At 40.0% G+C, this 20531-nt stretch overlaps 1 protein-coding gene across 1 annotated transcript in view; it reads left to right on the top strand.

Moving 5' to 3' along the window:
• RAB8B (RAB8B, member RAS oncogene family) overlaps positions 1-18730 on the top strand; it is a 38761-nt gene extending 20031 nt beyond the window's left edge. Inside the window, exons 2-8 of the mRNA XM_006029666.2 lie at positions 2427-2487; positions 4040-4100; positions 8254-8331; positions 9482-9571; positions 11667-11732; positions 12509-12559; positions 14666-18730. Coding sequence (XP_006029728.1) covers positions 2427-2487; positions 4040-4100; positions 8254-8331; positions 9482-9571; positions 11667-11732; positions 12509-12559; positions 14666-14758 — 500 coding nt within the window. The 3' untranslated portion in view covers positions 14759-18730. The remainder of the gene's footprint in view (positions 1-2426; positions 2488-4039; positions 4101-8253; positions 8332-9481; positions 9572-11666; positions 11733-12508; positions 12560-14665) is intronic.
• Positions 18731-20531: the final 1801 nt, after the last annotated feature.

Below are 20531 nucleotides of genomic sequence, written 5' to 3' on the forward strand. Positions count from 1 at the left end.
GTAGCGTATGTCATTTGACTTGTACTACAAATGGGTGCTGCTCACCACTTCCTGTTACTGAAGTGAAGAAACAAAACTTTGGGACTAGTCCTGTTTAACTTCTACAAGGCTGCAGCCACTTAATTATAATCTTGTACTTAACGGAAACAGGTTAGTAGTGCTTCCTGACTTGGCTTTTCCACTCCTTTACTTTGAATGAACATAAACTTATATGTGGCTGCTTTTTCAACAGTTTGTGTCAGCTTGCACAGAACAATTTTGCGTGAAGAATCAATGATTTTTGAACAAGCCAAACTATGGTGGTTGCACCTTGTGGTGCCTGGGGAAAGCCTAACAATAAACGCAGCCAGCATGTACTCAAAGCGTGGAGTCATGCACATATCGTTATGTATATGAACAGGCTATGCAACCAACTTATTTCCTCCGGGGACCTTCCCAGGAGGGACCTTCTTATTTGGAGCTTATGCTGACATGTTGCAGTTCAGTCTTAATTTCATTGGGTTATGATGCAACCATCTTCAAACCACATGAGTCTCAGAACGCATTTCACTTGATATGCTTATTCTAATGAACATGAAGGCTGAGAGCTGAGGGAACTTTAAACTCTCTGACTCAAATTGCAGTTCTTATAATACAGATTTTTAGGAGTAGCTCTTGCATTGTGCTTTATTAAGCTTAAATTCCAGCATCTGAAGTAGTATACTTTGAAAGACAAGTTTCCTTTTTGTTGCTTTTTATTGATATTTCCATGTATGTGTGTTTGTATAGGTTGTAGCTGTGTTGGTCTAAGACAAGGTTCTTTGGGTGAATCTGATATCTTTTATTAGACCAACTTAAATAGTTGGAAAAAAATGTTAAGCAAGCTTTAGGGTTTAAAAACCCTTCGTTAGGCTGAGAGAGTCTCTTTAGTTGGTGTGTGCTCTTCCTGGATTCAATGAATAGTAAAGAAGCCAGAGGCTGGGCTGGTATGCATGCAAGATGGGCAGTCAGTAAAGATGTGAATTGAGGTGTCAGTGGGTGAGAGCTGGGCAGGGTACGGGGGGGGGGGCAGAATGAATGTAGTGGTTAAATAGCGGAGAGGTACCTGGGGAGTCGGATGTCAGGCAGCTTATAATGTGTCATAAATCCAATGTCTACATTTAGTCTACAAAAAAAAAAAAAATCATATCCTTTTCTTGTTATAAATGCTTTACTAGTAAACTGGACAGTCTGGTTATATGACTTTAAACAATGATAGACACTTAATATTCTATGTATGCTCAATGTAAAGAGGAAATATAGGGAATAGGATTATTGGTAGTTGTGTGTTTTTTGTTTTGTTTGGTCTTCCTCCTCACTTCACCCTGTCCCCTCGCCCCCCATTTTGGATATTTGGATATTTAGCAAACCTGCAAGTATTGGGACTCTTTGGGCCCTCAAGTTCCTGAACTAGCAGAAAAGAAGTGCATGAACAGGCACTTATGATTTGGGGTTGAGTGATTTGGAGCTAAAGTCATAACACTTTAAAGTAATTGGCAAAAGTTTAGGTAGTATTAAAATACTCATGTGATTGTTGTAGTGACAACATGTGTTCTCGCCAACAAATATTGTCTATGCTACATGTACTCATTTATCACACACTAATGTTTACAGCTGAATATATTTTGATTCAATAAAAATTCCCAGCTTCCCAAGTTAGGGTAAAGTTGAAGTAATTGCAAGTTTCTATAATGATGTGTCGTTTTAAGGCTGTTACCAAATAACAATCCAAAACAATTATTTCCTTTGCTTCCTGTTTTGTTTGGGTTTTTTATCTGTGTATAAACACTTGACAGTAGAGACCAGATAGTTTCCAGTTAGGGCTAATAGAGGAAAAATGGCAACTGTTCAGTATGAGAGAGAGGAAAAGACTTATTTAAACTGACCGTAGCCAAATGAATTATTTTAAGGCGGAAGAGGGATGTGGGCTATCATGAGGTTTAAAGGGGCATGACCTGGTGAGTGGGTACTTTATCTCTTTTGTGAGCAACTGGATCAACCCAAGGCAGTGATTCTTAACCAGGATGCCATGGCACTGTGGGGTGCCTTGAGATCTTTTCGAGGGTGCTGTGGGATGCCACACAGTGTTATTAAGATGGTTTATAAATGTGATTTACAAGATAAACCCAGAGATTTCAAATAGAAACCCATAGTTGTGGTCTTTTAGTTTTTGCAACAGAAAAATGGCTATTTTTCTGTAGGCAAAAAACCCCCAACAAGAACCTAAAGAGCATTTGCATCGCTCTGTAGTGATCTGAAGTGATAGTTGCAAAATACCTGTTTAATCTTTTGTCTAACACAATCTTGTTTAACCTTTTGTTTTTGTTTTTTCGAAATGTCCAGAACAAACTGGATCCTGTTTCCTTTGCCTTTGTTGCTAAACTTAACCTATCTTTTTCTCTCCCAAGGAATTGACTTCAAAATCAGAACAATAGAACTAGATGGAAAGAAAATCAAGCTACAGATATGGTGAGTGTTTCAAAATAGTGTAAACAGAATTAAGTCCTTTAATTGGTGTTGGTTTGAATTAACACATGGATAGCACATTGAATTCATGTAGCGGAGTGACTTTAATAATAGCAAGGCTATACAGTGTCTGGCAAATGCTGGTTCATTAGCTATTTCACTGAATCATAGAAAATTAAGGTTAGAAGGCACCTTAGGAGATAATCTAGTCTGACCCCCTGCTCAAAGCAGGACCATCCCCAACTAGATCATCCCAGGGCTTTGTATAGCTGGGTCTTAAAAACCTCCAAGGACAGAGATTCCACAACCTCTCTAGGTAACCTCCGAGTATTTGCCAACGTCTTTTGAGTAGAAGGGTTCTACGCTCTTCATACTTAACACATGTTGGCTGTAATGCTGCTGGTAAAATGAGACGTTGGGGAAAATATTTTAATTACTTTTTAGACAAGAGAAATACTAATTGCATCAGATCAGGCTAAGCAATTAAATTTTCTGTCTTTTTTTTTTTTTAAGTCAGATTTGACATGGAGATGTTTTGTGGGGGGTTTTTTATTTTTAATGAATTGATGCCCAGCCAGACTACTTGTAAATGGGTAGCAGGGTTTGCCAATACTCCTTGGGTTTGAGGAGTGGAAGGACTGATGTCAGTTGGTGTCTGTCTGCTGCTATCAGAGGGAATAGTCTGGTTGCCTCAACTTGATAGTCCTCAAACACAAGCCACAAAATAGCATACATTCATGTATAAAATTTAGGGTTCTTAATTTGCTTTGGTTGATGTGTGATGAAAGGCTCTTGAATGAAAAACTTTTACAAGTCTGAATCACTATGGCTGAGTAAATAAACCTTGTGCCTTTGACTTTTTTTTTCTGATATTTTTGGTGGGGGGAGGATCGAACCTCTAGTGTTCAGTGCTCTCTGCATGTAGTTGACATTCAGAGGTACTGTATAGTCTTCTGGTCTAGTCTTCTGGTCCTCACACAGTTGCGTATCATGAAGCACAATTTAAGAGTATAGCTGTCCCTGATACAAAGTTGATGGTTCTTAGCCAAATCAGTGAGTATGTTGTACAGGAAAATTGCTTTAGAGTGTTGAGTTTCTCTTTCCTTTTGCAAGCATACTATGCTTTTGTTCAATACTATGCTCTTGTTCACAATCTCTTTACTTGGTACCTATCATAAAAAGGTCACATTGACTGAGACTGTAACTGTTTACTCATAGGTTTGAGATGATATGCTATTTCCTCTCACGTTATAATGATTATCGATACCTTTTTGAGGTCAGAAGTTTCTCCATAAAACTTGTAAATTATGTTATTCCTAATATCCTGGAGTACAAAATACTCTTTACTTTTGGGGTGGGAGGGGTGATGGTTTGGGGAGGGGGGGGATAAAGTTGTTTTTTGTAAGTTTTTTTTTTTTTTTTTTAAAACTTGTTTTAATTATTTGTAGTTTAAAATAGTTAAACTAACAAGTGATTTTGTTTCTTGTTTTTGTTCTCTTCCCCTCTGCTTCCCCCCCCCCCCCCCCCCCCCCTCCCCCCCCTTCCCAAATTCTAGGGATACAGCAGGTCAGGAAAGGTTCCGTACAATTACAACGGCGTACTACCGAGGAGCCATGGTGAGTGTTGTTTAAGGGATTTTCCTCTTTATAATGCAATGAACTTTATTTATTTGTTTCTTCGTTTTTGGTAGAGCATTATGACTTATAAAGCAGGGAACTAAGTTTCTTCAAGCTCATTACTGTTATGTGATGTCCTGCTCTTACATTTTAAACTAAGCTCCTTTTGTTCCATCTCTGTTCAGTTTCTGCAGGTGTAATAGGTGTAACTTCAAGCTGTGGGTACATATAGGCTGCTTATGGATGGGGGGGGGGCCCCCCCCCCCCCCCCGGCTTCTAGTTTCAGCTCAGCATGCCTCTGCTCTAAGTGTAGTTCTTGCCCAGAAGATGCATTGTGTTAGTTTGACCTGACTTGCCCAACAACTATATAGATCAGGTGCTGCAGTGGGGCTTTTTGGAGCTTTTATCTAATAGCTGATTCAGTCAGTTTTAGATAAAAGCTCCAAAAAGCCCTGCTAAAGTGCCCAGTCTATATAAGTATTGGGCAAGCTAGGTCAAACTAACATGCTTCCTCTTCCAGTAAAGCACTGTGTTTTTTGGTTTTTAGTTTGGCTGTTGGTTTCTTTTGTTTGTTTTTCTTTTCTTTTTTAACCTCCCATGTTAGAGGTGCACCAATACATTGATCCATATCATATTGGCACCGATTTAAAAAGAAAATTGACCTTATCAGCAATTGGCTTTTTTGGCTGATGTGGCCAATAATGTCACTGATAAATGCTGCATTCATACACAGCTGCAGCACAGCATGCAGGCAGCCAGGAGCGCAGCCTGGCAGCTTGGGAGTGTGGTGTCCAGCTGGCAAGCCTGTTTGGGGGGTGGGGAGAAGGGGTAGGGGGAAGGAAGGGGTGTGGGAGTGAGGCAGACCAAGGCTCTTGCAGTAAGGGAGGGAGGGAGTGGGGCTTGGGCAGGCGCTGCGCAGCTGGGGACAGAGCTGTGACTTGTCTGCAGGTTGCGGGAAGGGTGGGGGGCAGCTCCCACCACTGCATGCACCCCCACAGGGGGTGGGGGGCACGTGCCCCTCAGATCTGTGTGGCGTGAGGGCAGGCTGCTGCTGTGGGCTGAGGCCAGGGGCTCTTCCTGGCTGGCCCAGGGCTGTTCTGGAGCTGGGCAGGGGTGGCCCTGGGAAGGGGGACTACAGGGTGGGCTACAGCCACCCCAAAATTTGCCATAGCCCCCTCCATTGCAATGCTGCTGCTGCCCACCCTTGCCCCACACATCTGGGGTGCACACAGCCCCATGTTGTCTTGGGGTGCATGTATTGGCAGGAGCCTCCTCCTCCCTGGACGAGCTGTCTCAGTCCTCTGCCCCAACACCAGCCCCACTCCCTCCCTCACTTGGGGCCTCGGTCTGCAACCCCCCCCTTCTTTCCCTCTTCCCCCACAACAGACTTACGAGCTGGATGCTGCTCTACGAGCTGCTGAACTGCATATTGGCAATTGGATCGGTATCATCCGATATGGCTTGTTAAAAATTGGCCATTGGTATTGGCCCAAAAAATCTCTATCTGTGCACCCCTACCCCATTTCTGTAAGTGCCCTATGTACAGTCAATATTTTCATGTTCTCATGTTGCAGCAGAATTGGTGACCTACAAATCTGTTAACATTAAAAGTAGTCTATTCTGAATAAGGCTACCTCTTTTAGCTCCAACTAACCATAGCAATCGCACTTTACTTTATACATGAGGTTGACCTATAATCAAGCCCCCTACAGTCTTGACTTTTATACTTGCAATACTTTTCTGCATGCAGTAAGTACTAAATCAGTTTTCTGTGCAGTTTTATTTCAGTATTTTGTGGTGCACTTAATTGTTTGGATTCTTTACTCTGGGGTTTTGTAATGGCATTAGCAGTTCAGGTCATGGTCTCTGTAGTTATTGTATTGGGGGGTGGGGGAAGCTGTTTGTGGAAGAGGGGGGTGTATCTGTATTCAGACTTGACCTACAGTTGGAGCTATTCAGTAGGTTTAATTAAATCTCTGTGCTTGCTGCCTTTTACCACCTTCATCAGGCTGAGAATTTGGCAGCTAAACCCAAACAGGATGTGATGTATAAGCTGCCTCTGTTAGGGTACAGACACACTTGCACAAATGTAGCTTGTATTTTACAATGGTGTAAAAGAGAGAATTATAGACACATGATATATAGCCCTATGCAGATATAGGCCACACTCTACTGTTGTTTTTAACCCTGTAGCAAAGCAGCTGAAGTCATGCTTTGGGGAGGGTGGGGTGTTCCAAGTCTAGTCCATTTCAACAACTACTGCAGCCAGAGGCTGGTCTGGTATGCATACAAGACAGGTAGTCCAGACCTGTCCCATTGTGTGGGGCTCTAGCTCCTACTCCTGGCTGTCTTCTACCTTCTACCTGGGTATCTCTCCACTACTCATCCCCCCTTCTCTCACCCACCCCCCCCGCCTGTCTCTCACCCATTGACTCCTCAGTCTACATTTTCACTGACTCCCTGTCTTGTATGCATACCAGCCCAGCCTCTGGCTGCTTTACTTTTCATTCCATCCAGGAAGAGCACACACCAACTGCTGAAACTTCCTTAGCCTGACGAAGGGTTTTTTGAACCTGAAAGCTTGCTTAATAATTGTTTTCCAACTATTTAAGTTGGTCTAATAAAAGATATCAGATTCACACAAAGAACCTTGTCTGCCTATGTCCTTAGACCAACGTGGCTACAACCTACACACCCCTGTAACACTACATGTTTGATTTTTTTTTTAAGTATATCTATTTTTATCTATAACTTGTTAAAATGATAACTTCTGAAAGATTCTGTGTGGCCCTTGACAGCTTACCAAAACTCTAATTTGCCCTCCAGCTGAAATTGCCTGCCCCTGGACTATTGTGTGCATCTTTTAGTTTTGTACCTGCTCCCCCACCATCTAGTGGTGCATTGCTGTAATAGCAGCTTGCCCTCTGCCACCAGGACAAGCTGGTTGTCTGTCTACTTTGCTTCCTGCTGTAACTTACCTTGGTATGCAAAAATGATGTAAATTACATTGGTGTAACCTTCAAGTTTCTGTACCTGTAGTCTGCTTTCTGATTCTAAACAGTTCCTTACAGACGGGTATTGATTGCTAAAGCTACTTACATTGATCACGATGGCAAGATTTGGAAATTTGAGGTGGTTGTGCTTTGGTTAACTTCAAATTGTCTATTAGATAACTACTTCTAACTACTTGTTATCACTTAGAATGCACAGCTAATTCTTGCTGTATTCAACTTTGCTACCTATCCATAGCAGAAATGTAGCCAAATGAATTCATAGCCTTGGGAATATAGGTGGCTCTTTGGGGAAGAGGGGGAATAGTGATAGTTTAAAAAAATCTTTCAAGCCGACTTTAGGGGCTGGAAAAGGATTAGGTGTGAGCTGCTATTATGTTGTTGTGAATGTGCATGTGCATACATGCGGAACAGCATGTACACGAACATCTTTGCAGAACAGCAGAAGTTGCCTGGGAAACATTTAGCATCATTTGTTGTAAAACCTCATTTGTCCCAGACAAGTGAAATCTTACAGGGCTGTTGTTTATTCTGTATTGCATTGTGTGCACTGAAGTATTTGTTCGAAAAATAGCCTGCTTAGCCCAATATTCAGTTTTATTCTAGAAAGACAGATTGCTGGCTGTTGTTCTAATAGCAAAACATTTTAATACTAAATGACCTCATGAGGTCACTTCCAGCCCTACTTTTCCTATGATCCTATAAACTCTTATTGACTATGGTTTAACCCAGGGGCAGGCAATTATTTCAGGCAGAGGGCTGCTTACTGAGTTTTGGCAAGCCATCGAGGGTTGCATGACAGGCAGCCAGGGGCAGATAAATATTAATTTTCTAAATTTTGGGGGGGCCCTCCAAGCAGATAGAATGGCCTGGTGGGCCTCATCTGGCCTGTGGGCTGCATTTTGCCCACCCCTGGTTTAATCTGTTACATGTTTATTAATATGTAGTTATTTATTCTGTTAAAGCGCTAGGTGATAATAGAAGTGGTATAACTATAGATATTCCTATACACTTTTGAACTGAAAAAGATCTTCATGTGAAACTTTCAGAAAGCACACAAGAGCGTATGTGGCTTATTGGATGTTTAGCAATTTAATCAAACCGATAAAGGTTAGCTTTGCTAATTGGCTTTTTTTCCTTAGGGAATTATGCTGGTGTATGACATCACAAATGAGAAATCTTTTGACAACATTAAAAACTGGATAAGAAACATTGAAGAGGTAGGTGTGTTCTGGGGGTGGCATTGGATCTCTCAATAGTTTATAGATAATTAGCTTTAAAGCAATCTTTCTTAAAAGTAGTACAACTTGTGTGGCCACCTGAAACTGAGCACTGACCAGAACAGTAGTCTTTACAGAAGCTAGTTTGTCTGCCTTTCCAGCTCAGGGTAAACTAGAAGTCTAGACATGAAAGTTTAATTTGAAAGCAGGTATTTAAATGATTTTGGAATTGGTTGCTTCAAATTTAATTTCCATTGCTGTTCCTTTTTGCTTTGGGTTATAAAGGGTCAAGCTTCTGCTGATATTACATCAGACTTGTCATTAGCAACCCAGGACTAGTAAAGTTTACAACTTTGGATCTTTGTTCTACCTGTTGACTCATTGGACAACCTGTGGCCGTTCTGGAGGCTGATAAACAAATCAAACTAGGAAAACTTGCATGTCCTACAAATGTTGGTGCCCTAAGCACTTAAAATTAAAGAGTCTTGGATGAATCTTTTTTTCAGAAACTTTTCTTTTCCTAGTAATGACATTAGATTAGAACATTTACTTAAAATGAAACAGTAATATATAGAATACCATATTTATCCAAATCCAAGATGACTTAAAACTACTCCACAATAATTATTATTTTCTATATAGAATCTAAACTTATTAAATTCATTGCCCCCTTCCCCACCTTGCTGTGGCAGGGAAAGCAACAGGAGTGGGTGAGGGGCCAGATCCCTGCTCTTTGTTTTGCCTTCACCTGTGCCTGCCCCCCATCCCCTTCTGCTCACCCCCTCTTGTCTTGTCTTCTGTTGCAGTTCTGTTCCTCCATCTCTAGAGCAGCCAGTAGCGGCACAGCCCCAGCCCACAGTGTGGTCTTGGCCCAGCCTGGGAGAAGTAGTGGCAGCTTCTAGCCAGGCAGGGCCAGGGCTGGAGGGGTTATAGCAGAAGAGGAAGTGCAGGGGAGGTTTGCACTTAAATCCAGGATGGGGGTTTTCCTGCCGTGTGCCCCTCCACACCCCTGCTAAGGGGCAGGGGAGGGAGAGGAGACATGGCATTTCATCTTGGATTTGAGTAAATATGGTCATTTCTGACAAGTAAAGCATTTATGTGGGTTTTTAGCAATTGTGCTATGTTTACAAGAGCTTATTTTTTCCTTCAGCATGCATCTTCAGATGTAGAAAGAATGATCCTGGGTAACAAATGTGATATGAATGAGAAGAGACAAGTCTCAAAAGAAAAAGGAGAGAAGGTAAAATTTGGTTGTGGCTTTGGTGGGGGTTAGGGATAAATCTTACTACTGGTCCTGAATTCTTTCTGTTTCTTTGCTTTCCAGCAACCTGAAAAATATTATTCTTTAAACTTCCATATTTTGAAACATGATAGGATCTCAAGCTTTTTGTGGTACTTACATTGAAATCATTTCAGCCTGAATATTGTCTAGAGCAAGATAATCTAAACAATGTTGGGAACGAGTTTTAACACCTGTGGGTGGAAGAATTAAGTCATCCTCCTAAATGTATTATTGGAGCATACTCTGAATTATTCCTGTCCTTGTAATAGGGAGTCTTGGTTTTAATTGGCCTCACTAAGGTTGAAGTAATTACCTTGGCTGTTCCTTAATGGTAAGATTTTAGTTGCATATATTAAAACACTGTGAATGCAATTGAAGTGTTATGGTTGACTGTCAATGATATTGGCAGGGGGAATAGTTGGTCAGATAAAGTATAATTGCCTGTAAATGCTGTATGCTGTTCTACTTTGCCTTGATCTACTTAGGGGTTCTGCTTTGGGTGAATAGTGTTAAGGCAGTGATACTCAGTTGTCAGACTTGGGAACCACATGTAGTTCTTTGGCAAACTAAATCTACTCCACTCCAGGCTTCTTGGACCTGGACTTTATTGGTGCCTAGTTAGCACTGCCCAATTAACGGCTATCTCCTAGTCCAGTTCCAAATGAGGTGAGATTTTTTTTTTTTTGCACCCACCTGGTTAGCAAGCTGCCTGAGTGTATCTGTGCTGCTCTGACGACCTGGCAATTGATTTATACTTTGACTAACTAAGGAGATCCCAAACAGAATTAAAGTTCACGAATCCAACAGTTTTTAATTAAAACAGGCAAGTAACAATTAAGCACAGGCAATGCAAATAACAACTTTAACAAGTATTAACCTTTACTGGAAAACCTGATAACCTTTATTACACCAAGAGTAAAACTTTATTAAACACAGGATATCTGCTGCCTTAGATCGCAACATGTGTTGGATCACGCCCAGAACTATATGTTTGCGGCTTACCTCCAGCTTTTAGAAAAGGGAGGAGGGGGAGAATGGCGGATGAGGGCTGCTGCTTAAGTGCAATGCATATCTTGGTAACCAGTCCTGGCCACTCTCACAGGAGATGAACAGTGGTGGGAGCAAATGGAGCCTTAGGAGTCACCGTTCGCTGGGGATGATAGCCAATTCTACAGCGGCCTCACTGTCGAGGGTATGCTCTGCCCGCTGAACCTCTGTGGTCACAGTGTGGGCTAATGTGCAACACCACACAGTGATCACCCACACCAATGCACCAACACACCACAAGACTTCTTCCACTTTGTCTGTCTCCAAACACACACTAACAGGCCCACGCTCCTGCTTGCCCTTGCCCAGTGTCACTCTCGCAGTAGACAGACCCACTCATGCTGAGCCCTGTCCAAACGTACCCTTATGTAATAAAGGTGCTCACAGTTCCCTTGGGCTCTGCACACGGTACTTCTTTTGCACTGGGCACTCTCATCAGAGTCCTTTAGGTGTTCTGCAGACAATAGGTCAGACAAGGTTCACCTTCTGACCTACTCAGGGGCTGAAGGATATTACCATGGGCTTAGGCTCAATCTTTGGCCTAACGAGCTAAATTGTGACACATGCTCCAGTTGAAAATAGAACTATGGTACGTTGGTTACAGTGATAGTAAAAGATAGCACATGTGTTTTGTATTATTCATGACTGTAGGAACTGCAGGATTTCAATTCAAGAGCGCTGTGTAACTTGCTACTTTACTGTCTGAGTAATACTGAATTAATGTTTATATGGTTGGTTTTTAAGTAGCAGTTGTTTGAATTTCTGTGCCATGCTGTGGGTTGTTTTTCATTAAATGTTACACAGCTATTCAGGAATGTTTACCTTCTGTGGGGGTACATATGTGTGCTTTCTTGGCAGATTTTTTGGTTTGGTGTCTAAAGCCCAAGACCTTGGCTGTCATGTTAATGGAGTGACTGCCACTGCTCCATTAATTTACCTAAGATACTTAGTCACATTGCAGTTTTTACTTACAAATATTGAAAACCTGTTCACATATGTCTTCCAGTTAGCAATTGATTATGGAATCAAATTTTTGGAGACAAGTGCAAAATCCAGCATAAATGTGGAAGAGGTAAGAGATATTGGCATCCTATTTACGAGTCTCTAACTTCAAAATTACTGTTGCAAAGTAATCGTGTTGTATAATATTTGAGTCCTGGGCTTGACCTGATGCATACCTTTGTACTTACACCTATACTCCTCTCCCCTCCTGTGCTGCCAATTTAATTCTAATTTAATTGTTGTAGGATCCAGCATAACACATCACATGTCTTCTGGTAATGTGGGACACTTTAAGCAGGTGTTCACAGTGACTTAACAGTGAAGACTGACTCTTAGTCACAGTGAAGAATTAGTCTGTTACTAATAACTAATAGCTGCATAGTAACAGTGTCTAGCCACCTCAGTTGCAAGAGCTTTGGAACAGTGACCCCATGCAATGTTTACACATGGTCTAGTACAGGGTGTCAAACTCATCAGCACTGGGGGCCAGATGTTGGGACTCCACAGGCTGGGTATGGTCCACAAGCCATATCTTTGACTGTGGTCTAGTGTAACAAGCCCCTGGGTTGTGCTGCAACAAAATAGTGCTTTCTCTCCTAAAACTAAGTTTACAGGCTACTTCTGAATGTCTTGTACAGATGGATGAGATGAAGTCTGCCCAATGCCAGCAGAAGGATGGGGGAATGCCGATTTTTAAATGTTTTTTGGTTACTAAATATTCATATTACAATAAGACAAAATACTTCTAATTTTAAATGCATTATTTTCTAGTTAATTGGTACTTGAAGTGTTTTATGAGGAGTGAGTGACACCTTATAGTGAATGTAACCTTTTATTTGGTTTCAGGCATTCTTTACGCTTGCACGGGATATTATGACAAAGCTCAACAGAAAAATGGTTTGTACCTCTAAACGTTATGTAAAAACAAAATGTTTTGTGATCCATAGTACTGCAAAGCTTTTTGAGGTTCAGACTTAGAATTAACCTTGCATGCAACTGCAAGTAGCTGAATGTATCAGTTTTTGCATAAATGTGTGAGCACAGAGTTTGGTAGGTGTTACTCCTATCATGGTTCATTTTTAGAGACCTATTAGAGCTGCAGTAAAATCCACTTTTGTAGGCGCACATTCCAGCTGTCTTTATCAGACTTCCTGTTAGGTTTTAGGAACAGAAAACTGGCTTCTGCCCACTTGTGCTTCATAGCTTGTGGCTACTCTTATGTTCTACAAATTCTACAGGCTAAATTAAGGATTCCTATGAATCTTACTTCACCATAGTGTCACCTTCAGAAAGCTCTAAACTGAATAGCTGGTTTGGCTTTAGATGCATTCCACACAGCCTTTCTAGTTGAGCATGTTTGTCCACTGTAGTTGTAATGCAGGTTTATACTAAATACAACATGTAGTTGTCCAGACCAACTTTCATAATAATCCTTTAAGTTATTTTGAGAATTAGGACATGTGCATCAAGCAGTCTTATCTCCTATCACCACATGTCTGCAGTATGGAGCTAGTTTTTAAAAAAACGGCATTTTTTTTCTTGGACAGTGTTGTACTGCAGTGTCTAACACCTCTTCCTTTTGGAGTAGGAGTACCTACTTCAGCCTGAGAGAGGTTTTGCAAAGCCATATGCACCTGACAATAAGATAGTGAAACTAAACTTGTGTAGGCTTAAAAGCAGAGGCTGCAGTTTGCTGTATTGAGCCTTGAATTTGAGGGTTGGGATGGAGCCTGCATTTAATTGATAGGAATTGGTTGCCCCTGTTTACAAGTGGAACACAGAACAGTAATTAAGTTTTATTAACTACTGCTTCAAAATGTTTGTACAAGTGTCCTTTTAATAAACAATTGGGTTGACAAAGAAAATTGTTATTGGTGGATAAAGAACAGGATCCAGTTAGAAGGGTTGAATTCAAATTTAGGATTTAATACGAGCCATTTAAAAAAAAAAAAAAAAAAAAGTATGTAGTTTAAAAAAAAACCAAAACAAACAAATCTTGTGTTGGTAACCCTGTTTGACTGCAGTTGATGGTTTTACACTCCGATGGTCTTAACTGTACTCTGGGCCTCACCCCCACCAGAGTTATTCTTGTCAGTCCTACTCCCCATGTTCTGGCACGGATCCTCCAAAAAGCCTACCTGTGCTCCATCACTGTTACAGTCAGCTGACAGGACTCAGCAGCAGCACATACCTGGGGTGATTGGGTCTACATAGCACTGAGAATGCTCTTGGCAGGGTTCTGTGCTTCCTCTTAAGACACCAGAGGGTGCTGTCATACCTTGCTTGTCTTGTACTACACTTAGCTTCTTTCTGACTAGGGAGCTTCAGTCAGCTCTGACTGCTTAGTTTTTACAGATGGCTCAGTTTTGTTTTGTATTTCTTGGGGGGAGGGGGAGGGGGTTGTTTTACTTCCATGGACAGGAGTTTTTAGCTTGAATTTTTACTGACTCCATAAATGTACAGACAGTTGGCAAGCCTGAGAGAGGTTCAGGCTAGGCACAGCCTGTTTTATTTGTTAGATGCATTTGACCAAATCATTTACATCTTTAAGCCATTCACCAAGGGTGGATCTCGAAACACCCCTCAGCTTGTCTTAACACCGATACCTCCTTGCCACCTTTTTGAAATAACTGTCTTGTCATGGATTATTCTGTGCTTTTGTGCTCTCTGTTTTGAACAGTACATATAGCTGTACGTGGATAGTCAAAATCCTTTAAAGTGCTGTATGCTTCATAAAGCTTTGTGATGCAGCCCTTACATAGTTGTTTGTTCTTGAGAATAGTATTTTTAGGTAAATGTGATAATTTGAACTGTCCCCTCCTCTTCTCTCTCTTCTTCCCCCCCCCCCGACCCAATTAGAACTTAATTTCTAGTAAAACTGCCTCTAATTAAAGTAATCAATCATTTACCTTGTGGGTAAAATTAGGAAAGGTGAGGATACTGAAATTATGTCTCCGCCACCCCTCATAGCATGGCTATTAACTACATATTGCTTTTTTTCAGAATGACAGTAGTTCATCAGGCGCAGGTGGACCAGTAAAAATAACTGAAAATCGATCAAAGAAGAGCAGCTTCTTTCGATGCACGCTACTTTGATGAACTTCTAATGATAGACTGCAGCACACTTAGAACCTTTTCTGCTTCTTTGAAAGCACAGGGTCACAGCCTCAAAAAAAATACCACCAAGCTGCTGCTGAGAGCTCCATTGAACGCAGACTGCACTAAACAAAATACCAAGTGGATTTTGCTCATTAAGCCTATTGACCTGCCAGGCTCCTCTTTCTCAAATGTGGAAGCAGTGAAGTGGAGACACAAATGCAGGAGTTTCTCTGTTTTCTTCATTATGTTCTGTTTGTATTGCCTGTTGCAAAAGCTGCTAATTTCTTTTAACTTTGCACATCCATATTAGCCTTTTTTTGCCTGTTATAGCACAATCTTACACTTATTTGCACAGTTTGTCTTATAAGTAAAATTCTTAACAGATTTGTGCTTTTTTTTTTTTTACACATTTCTTGTAAATAGAAAAAGGGAGGTATCCATGACACACTCCTATGTGCACATGCCTGTTGTCATTATGGATGAGGTGATGGGGGTTATTAAACCAATTGGCATTTAGGCACTTGATTCAGTCTGTGTTTCACAGATGCGCAAGTCTGTTCGTACAGAAGCTACTGCTTCTACATACTAAATACAGGATGTTGCTTTTTAAAATTATTTTCAACAAACTTTGGATGTTGTATTCTAAACTGTCATAGTCACTTGTCTCCTTCACAGAACGCACCTTTTTAAAAATATCTAAATTGAATGCAGGTGTCTTAATTTTTTTGGGTACGCTAAATTTGTCTTTGTTTTGCTTTGGCTTCTGATGAGAGAATACACTCTCCTAGGTTTAAAATCTTCAATATAACCACAGATGAGCTCCCTGTATATCGCTTAAGTGGCTTCTGGTAGCTGAAAAAATGGTTTTCAAATATCCCCTTTCTGGGAATCCACTCTCCAGTGTGTAAAATGAAACTTAACGGTGACTTCCCACTGTGATTTAAAGATATTCTTTTCATGCTTGAAAACCTTAACAGCAAAGTCATACACAAATTGGCCTTTTGCATAGTTGCTTCTGCTATCAGCAAGGAATGTGACACAGTAAGGCTGATTGTATATCTGGTCATACTGAATGCGTGAAGCCCTTTTCATTCTGCTTAGGCACTTATAAAAGTTCAGCAGAAATTAGTATAGTGCGGGGTTTTTTTATGACTTTTAGAAACAAGTTGAAATTTAGTTGCCTTTCTCATCCAACTAATATTCTGCAACCAGGCTATTCTACCACTTCTTATCTCTTGATGAGTAAATAAAATAGGTGCTTAAGTCTTTTCTGATGATGTGCCAAACTTGGATCAGTGTAAGCTTTAACTACAAACTTGAGTGTCCAGCATTTCAGTTAGAAAAGGTAGATGTATTCTCATTGGCAAACCGCTGACTTTTCTGATGTGCTTTTTTGTCATGGTAAAGAGTGGTTAAACAGTGACTTGGTTGTTATCACAGACAACTCTGCTTCAATTTAGGGTGTTGCATGTCAAATTTTCCTTTCTGGGTCTCAATTTTTAAAACTAATTTAATGGGCCACAGGTATTAAATCTAAAAGACTTTTAGCATCCTGGATAAGCCTGAGAAACTTCAATAAAGGTCACTTTGATCACTCAGAATTTAAGTGGTTTTCCACCAGTCTCCACTTCATGTCAAAAGTAGTCTTCTAATTAGATTTGACTTCTGATCTGCTGGTTTTCCTGCCCTTTAGTTTTTTTGTAACACTTCTTTTGATGTGGCAGGAAAAGCTCAATAAAAAAACAAGAAAAGCAACCCTAACTTGTGTGGCCTATGCTTAGCACTTTTGGGGGAGAATAGAGAGGAGAAGGATGTGCTAAAGCAATCCAGTTTTCTATATGTTAAGTGTTTTCTAAGCAGCAAGTGTTATGACACCTATTATGAATGTTGTTAATTTTCAGAAATTTACCTCTGACTTAATTTGGTGTCCATAATACTTTGATTTGTATCTCAGGGTTGTCTGCAAACCAAAACTGATGTTCTGTTGTTAGCAGCTTTTACAGAATGCTTTTCTTTTTTTTTTTTTTTTTTTTCTGCCATCTTTCTGCTTGGTTCTGTGTACATGCAATATTTGTCTCCATGAACTTCCTTCTGAAAGAGCCTGTAAGCAAGAGTCTGAAGTGCTTCTTGAAGCAGCAGCAAATTGGGGTATCTGCTCTGTTGTATTAGAAAAAAAAAATCTTTGCTATTTTCTTACATTTAGCTATGCTAAACTGTACATAAATTTGAGGTAAGACCATAGGAAATTCACTTTATGCATGATAAAATGATGCAGTAAATACTTCACTTTACTTAATGTTCATATAAAGTTCATCTTTTTCTATTTGTAGAAGGATTTAGTGACAACTTTGTCTGTTCCCTGCTGAAACTGAATAATTCTAGTCTTATGTGAAAACGTTGTGGTCTTATGGATAAGGTGAAATACTTTTTTGCAGCAGTATTAAGTGGCTGAGTGGCTGCACTTTATCAGTGTGCTAATTTCTTGATTAATGGTCGATGACCTTTGCATATAGTCTGAGTTGTCAGACAAGGGAAAATGTGCTGTATACTAGCATGTAAATCAAATGTATGTTTCACTGGGAACTTTTTTTTAGCTATATTTTGCTTTAGGCAAGCAGATAAATGATAAATGGTATGTTCTGCCTGGGCATCAATTACTGGGTGCTGCAGGCTTTTCTAATATCAGTATGATTGTTTTGTGCAGTCTTTGTAACTTTGCTCAAGACTATATAATCTTATTTTTGAAGGACTCGTAACTATACCTCAGTCAGCTAGCTAGTATTCTAATGACCATTAGAACAAAAGTGATGCAACTGTTAGAGATTTTACAAAACAGCAAATTTGCATCATCTTGCTTTAAAGGCTTTCATTGGGTCTTTTAAGAAGAAGCAGGAATTCCTGGATTGTGTTAGGAATTAAATATACATCTGTCAGGGTTTTCCACTCCTTCCCCCATCAAGGTCTGTGCACAGTATGTTCACTTTTTTAAATAAGTGGAACTTAAACTATAGACTCAATGCTTCTCAACTCTAGCTTTCAGTCCTGTGATCAGCAAACCATGAACAAACTGCTTAGCTTTTGTTGAGTAGTTATTAAATTTCTTGAAGTTAATTTCAGAACCACATGTGAAACATAATTCACCTTTTAAATGTGGGGGTTTCTAAGTACATGTTAAGATTTGAAAGGTCTAGGTTTTTTACAAAAGGCAGATTTACTGTTGCAAGTGCATTTCCTCCTTTAGTCTCTATGTTGGGTAAACCAAATTATCTTTCACAAGCAAAAAAAAAAAAAAAAAAGTGGGAGGAGCTGAATACATGCTCAGTAAGGAATTCTTCCTGGCTAACTACTTGAAGGATATATATAGATGGTATATAAAATGCATAATGTATTAATTCTGGAAATGCATTGGCATCTGATTTATGCAATTGATGCTTGCGTGGTTAAAGTTTAAGGACTAGCTGTAGGTATTAACTCTGCTCCTCCATTTCCTCAGCTGCTTGTGCAACATCCAATATTTTAAGTGTAACTTGCATTTCAACCTGTCAGTCAGGATTTTCAGCTTTTTTGTTTCCAGTGAATTTAAATATTTTAGTGCATTCCTATGGCCTTACTTTTTTTTGCAAATGACACTTTTACTTGGGATTACAATTATTTTAATGCAATATAGTTACTAAAGTCCATCTAAAAAGCACGGCCCTAAGAAAATGCTTAATTTTTCAAATAGAATTGTTCTACCATGTTTGTTTTAATTTAAACACATTTTATCTCTGCTCCAAAGGTATAATGTGAAAAGCTCCTGCAGATAAAGTGGAATTGTCATGTGTTTAACTTGTAAATCTAATCATTAATTGTGTACTGATACTGTGTTTAAAAAAAAAAAAAAGACAAAAAAACCCCAAAAAGGTTTTATTATTCCATGTGAACTTTTTTACAATGTGAGTCTCAAATAAAAATCACATAATGAAGGTATCCAGTCTTTTTTATATAATGTAACTTTATAAACAGGTGGCATTCTCACTCTGCTTCCAGCACGTATGTCTGTTTCAGAAAGATTCCAATTTAGCTCCTTACTGGGAATACCTCTTATGAATTAGCTTGTAGATTTCCATTTTCCTTAAATATATAGCTTGCTGCTGTGTGAGACAGTGAGGGATCCTCTTAAAAACCCCTCTTCTGAGTCCTGTTGCAGAAGAACTCGAGTTCTCCTAAGGAAACCCGGTGATCATATCTGAGAAATGGATACAGTCTCCAAAGTAAATGCTAAATGTCATTAACAAAGTAGGGATTGAAACTCCATGTAATGGTGACACAGACTAAAAATGAAAGTCCTTTTTAAAACGTAGTCTCCTATTCGAATAGAAGTACATTTGAAAGACGGTAGCCAGACCAGAAGAACCAGTTTGCCCATATGGCTTGGTAATAAAGGAAAGGGCCAGTTTGGGCTGATCAGAAAGGGTGCAACCAACCACTTCCAAATGTAGAGAGACCACAAGCAAAAAGTAAGGCTGCACACAAGGAAATGGGATAATCCTACGCTACCTAAAAGTCTTTGAACAAATCCCATGGAGTTCCCAATTTATTTATTTATTTATTTATTTAATCTCCCTTTCCTTGTCTAGAAAATCTTTGCATTTCCTGTATAGAGTGAGTGTCACCTGCTTTAACCTATTTCATCCCTGCAAAAGTGAACTGTAAACCACTGGCTGTATGGCTGAAGTTCAGTGGGAGGGGTACATAAGCAATAAGGTTTATAGAGAGGCAATCCCTGGCTCTCGGGATGTGGGACACTTGGTTTATAAATATTCCAGTTTTCACAAAGGGGTAACTGTCCAGGAAGCATGATGGAGGGGCCAAGGAAAGACTATGCCCCGGGTGTACTCTCATCAAAGGAAGCTTAAACTTGCTTTGCGTGAGGTTGACTGAGACTTCAACCCTTTGAAGTCCTGTCAACTACACCTGTTTTGACAGTGGTTTCACATGAATTTTTGGAACTTTTTGCCATGCTAGACAAGGCCTGAATGCCAACTCCTTTAACACTGGTTTAGGTGCCTCAGAAAAGATTGCATTGGTGCTTCTATTTCTTGTCTTGAGACGGACGGCTCTGGAGCCTGACATTTTCTAGCTGACAACTTTGAGAAGTAATGTATTCACTGCAATTTGTTTAATGTTCAGGTCTTTTTAGACTACTTCACTTGTCTTTACTCTGCTAGAGTCTATGGCTAACATGCCCATCTCTCTATTTAGAGAAAAATATTACTTTCTTTTTCCAAACTTCCAGTTTGTGTGTATTGATTTAGGAATCTCCCCCCCCCCTCCCCCCCAAGGTGACAGGAATATTTTTAGCATGTTTCACTCTGTTCAAAGCTGTTTACAAATCTGTTCCTAGAATCTGGATCTCTTTTTTTTTTTTTTTTTTTTTTTTTTTTTCTGGGCAATACACAGCAGGTATCTTTGTGTAGCTGTTAGCACACATTTTAAATGACGGCTAGAATTTTTCAGGAGCTGTGTATGAGAACTGGAAAGCAGTGTCAGACAGCTGTCTCAACTTCACCTGCAGCTACTTGTCTAAAACAGCAATACCGTATGCTCTATTCTTTTTGTTGATGCAGAACATAAGCCAGAGGCAGATATGTCATTGGGGGGGGGTTTGGTTTTGTTTGTTTTGCTTGCTTGCTTTCTGCTGCTCCCCCCTCCCCTCCCCCCCCATTAAGGAATTTGTTTATAATACTTGAAAGTATGAGTGTGAAGGGCTATTGTTGGAAGTTGCAGG

This window comes from Alligator sinensis, unplaced genomic scaffold (assembly GCF_000455745.1).
Source record: "Alligator sinensis unplaced genomic scaffold, ASM45574v1 scaffold291_1, whole genome shotgun sequence".
NCBI classification, from domain to species: domain Eukaryota; kingdom Metazoa; phylum Chordata; order Crocodylia; family Alligatoridae; genus Alligator; species Alligator sinensis.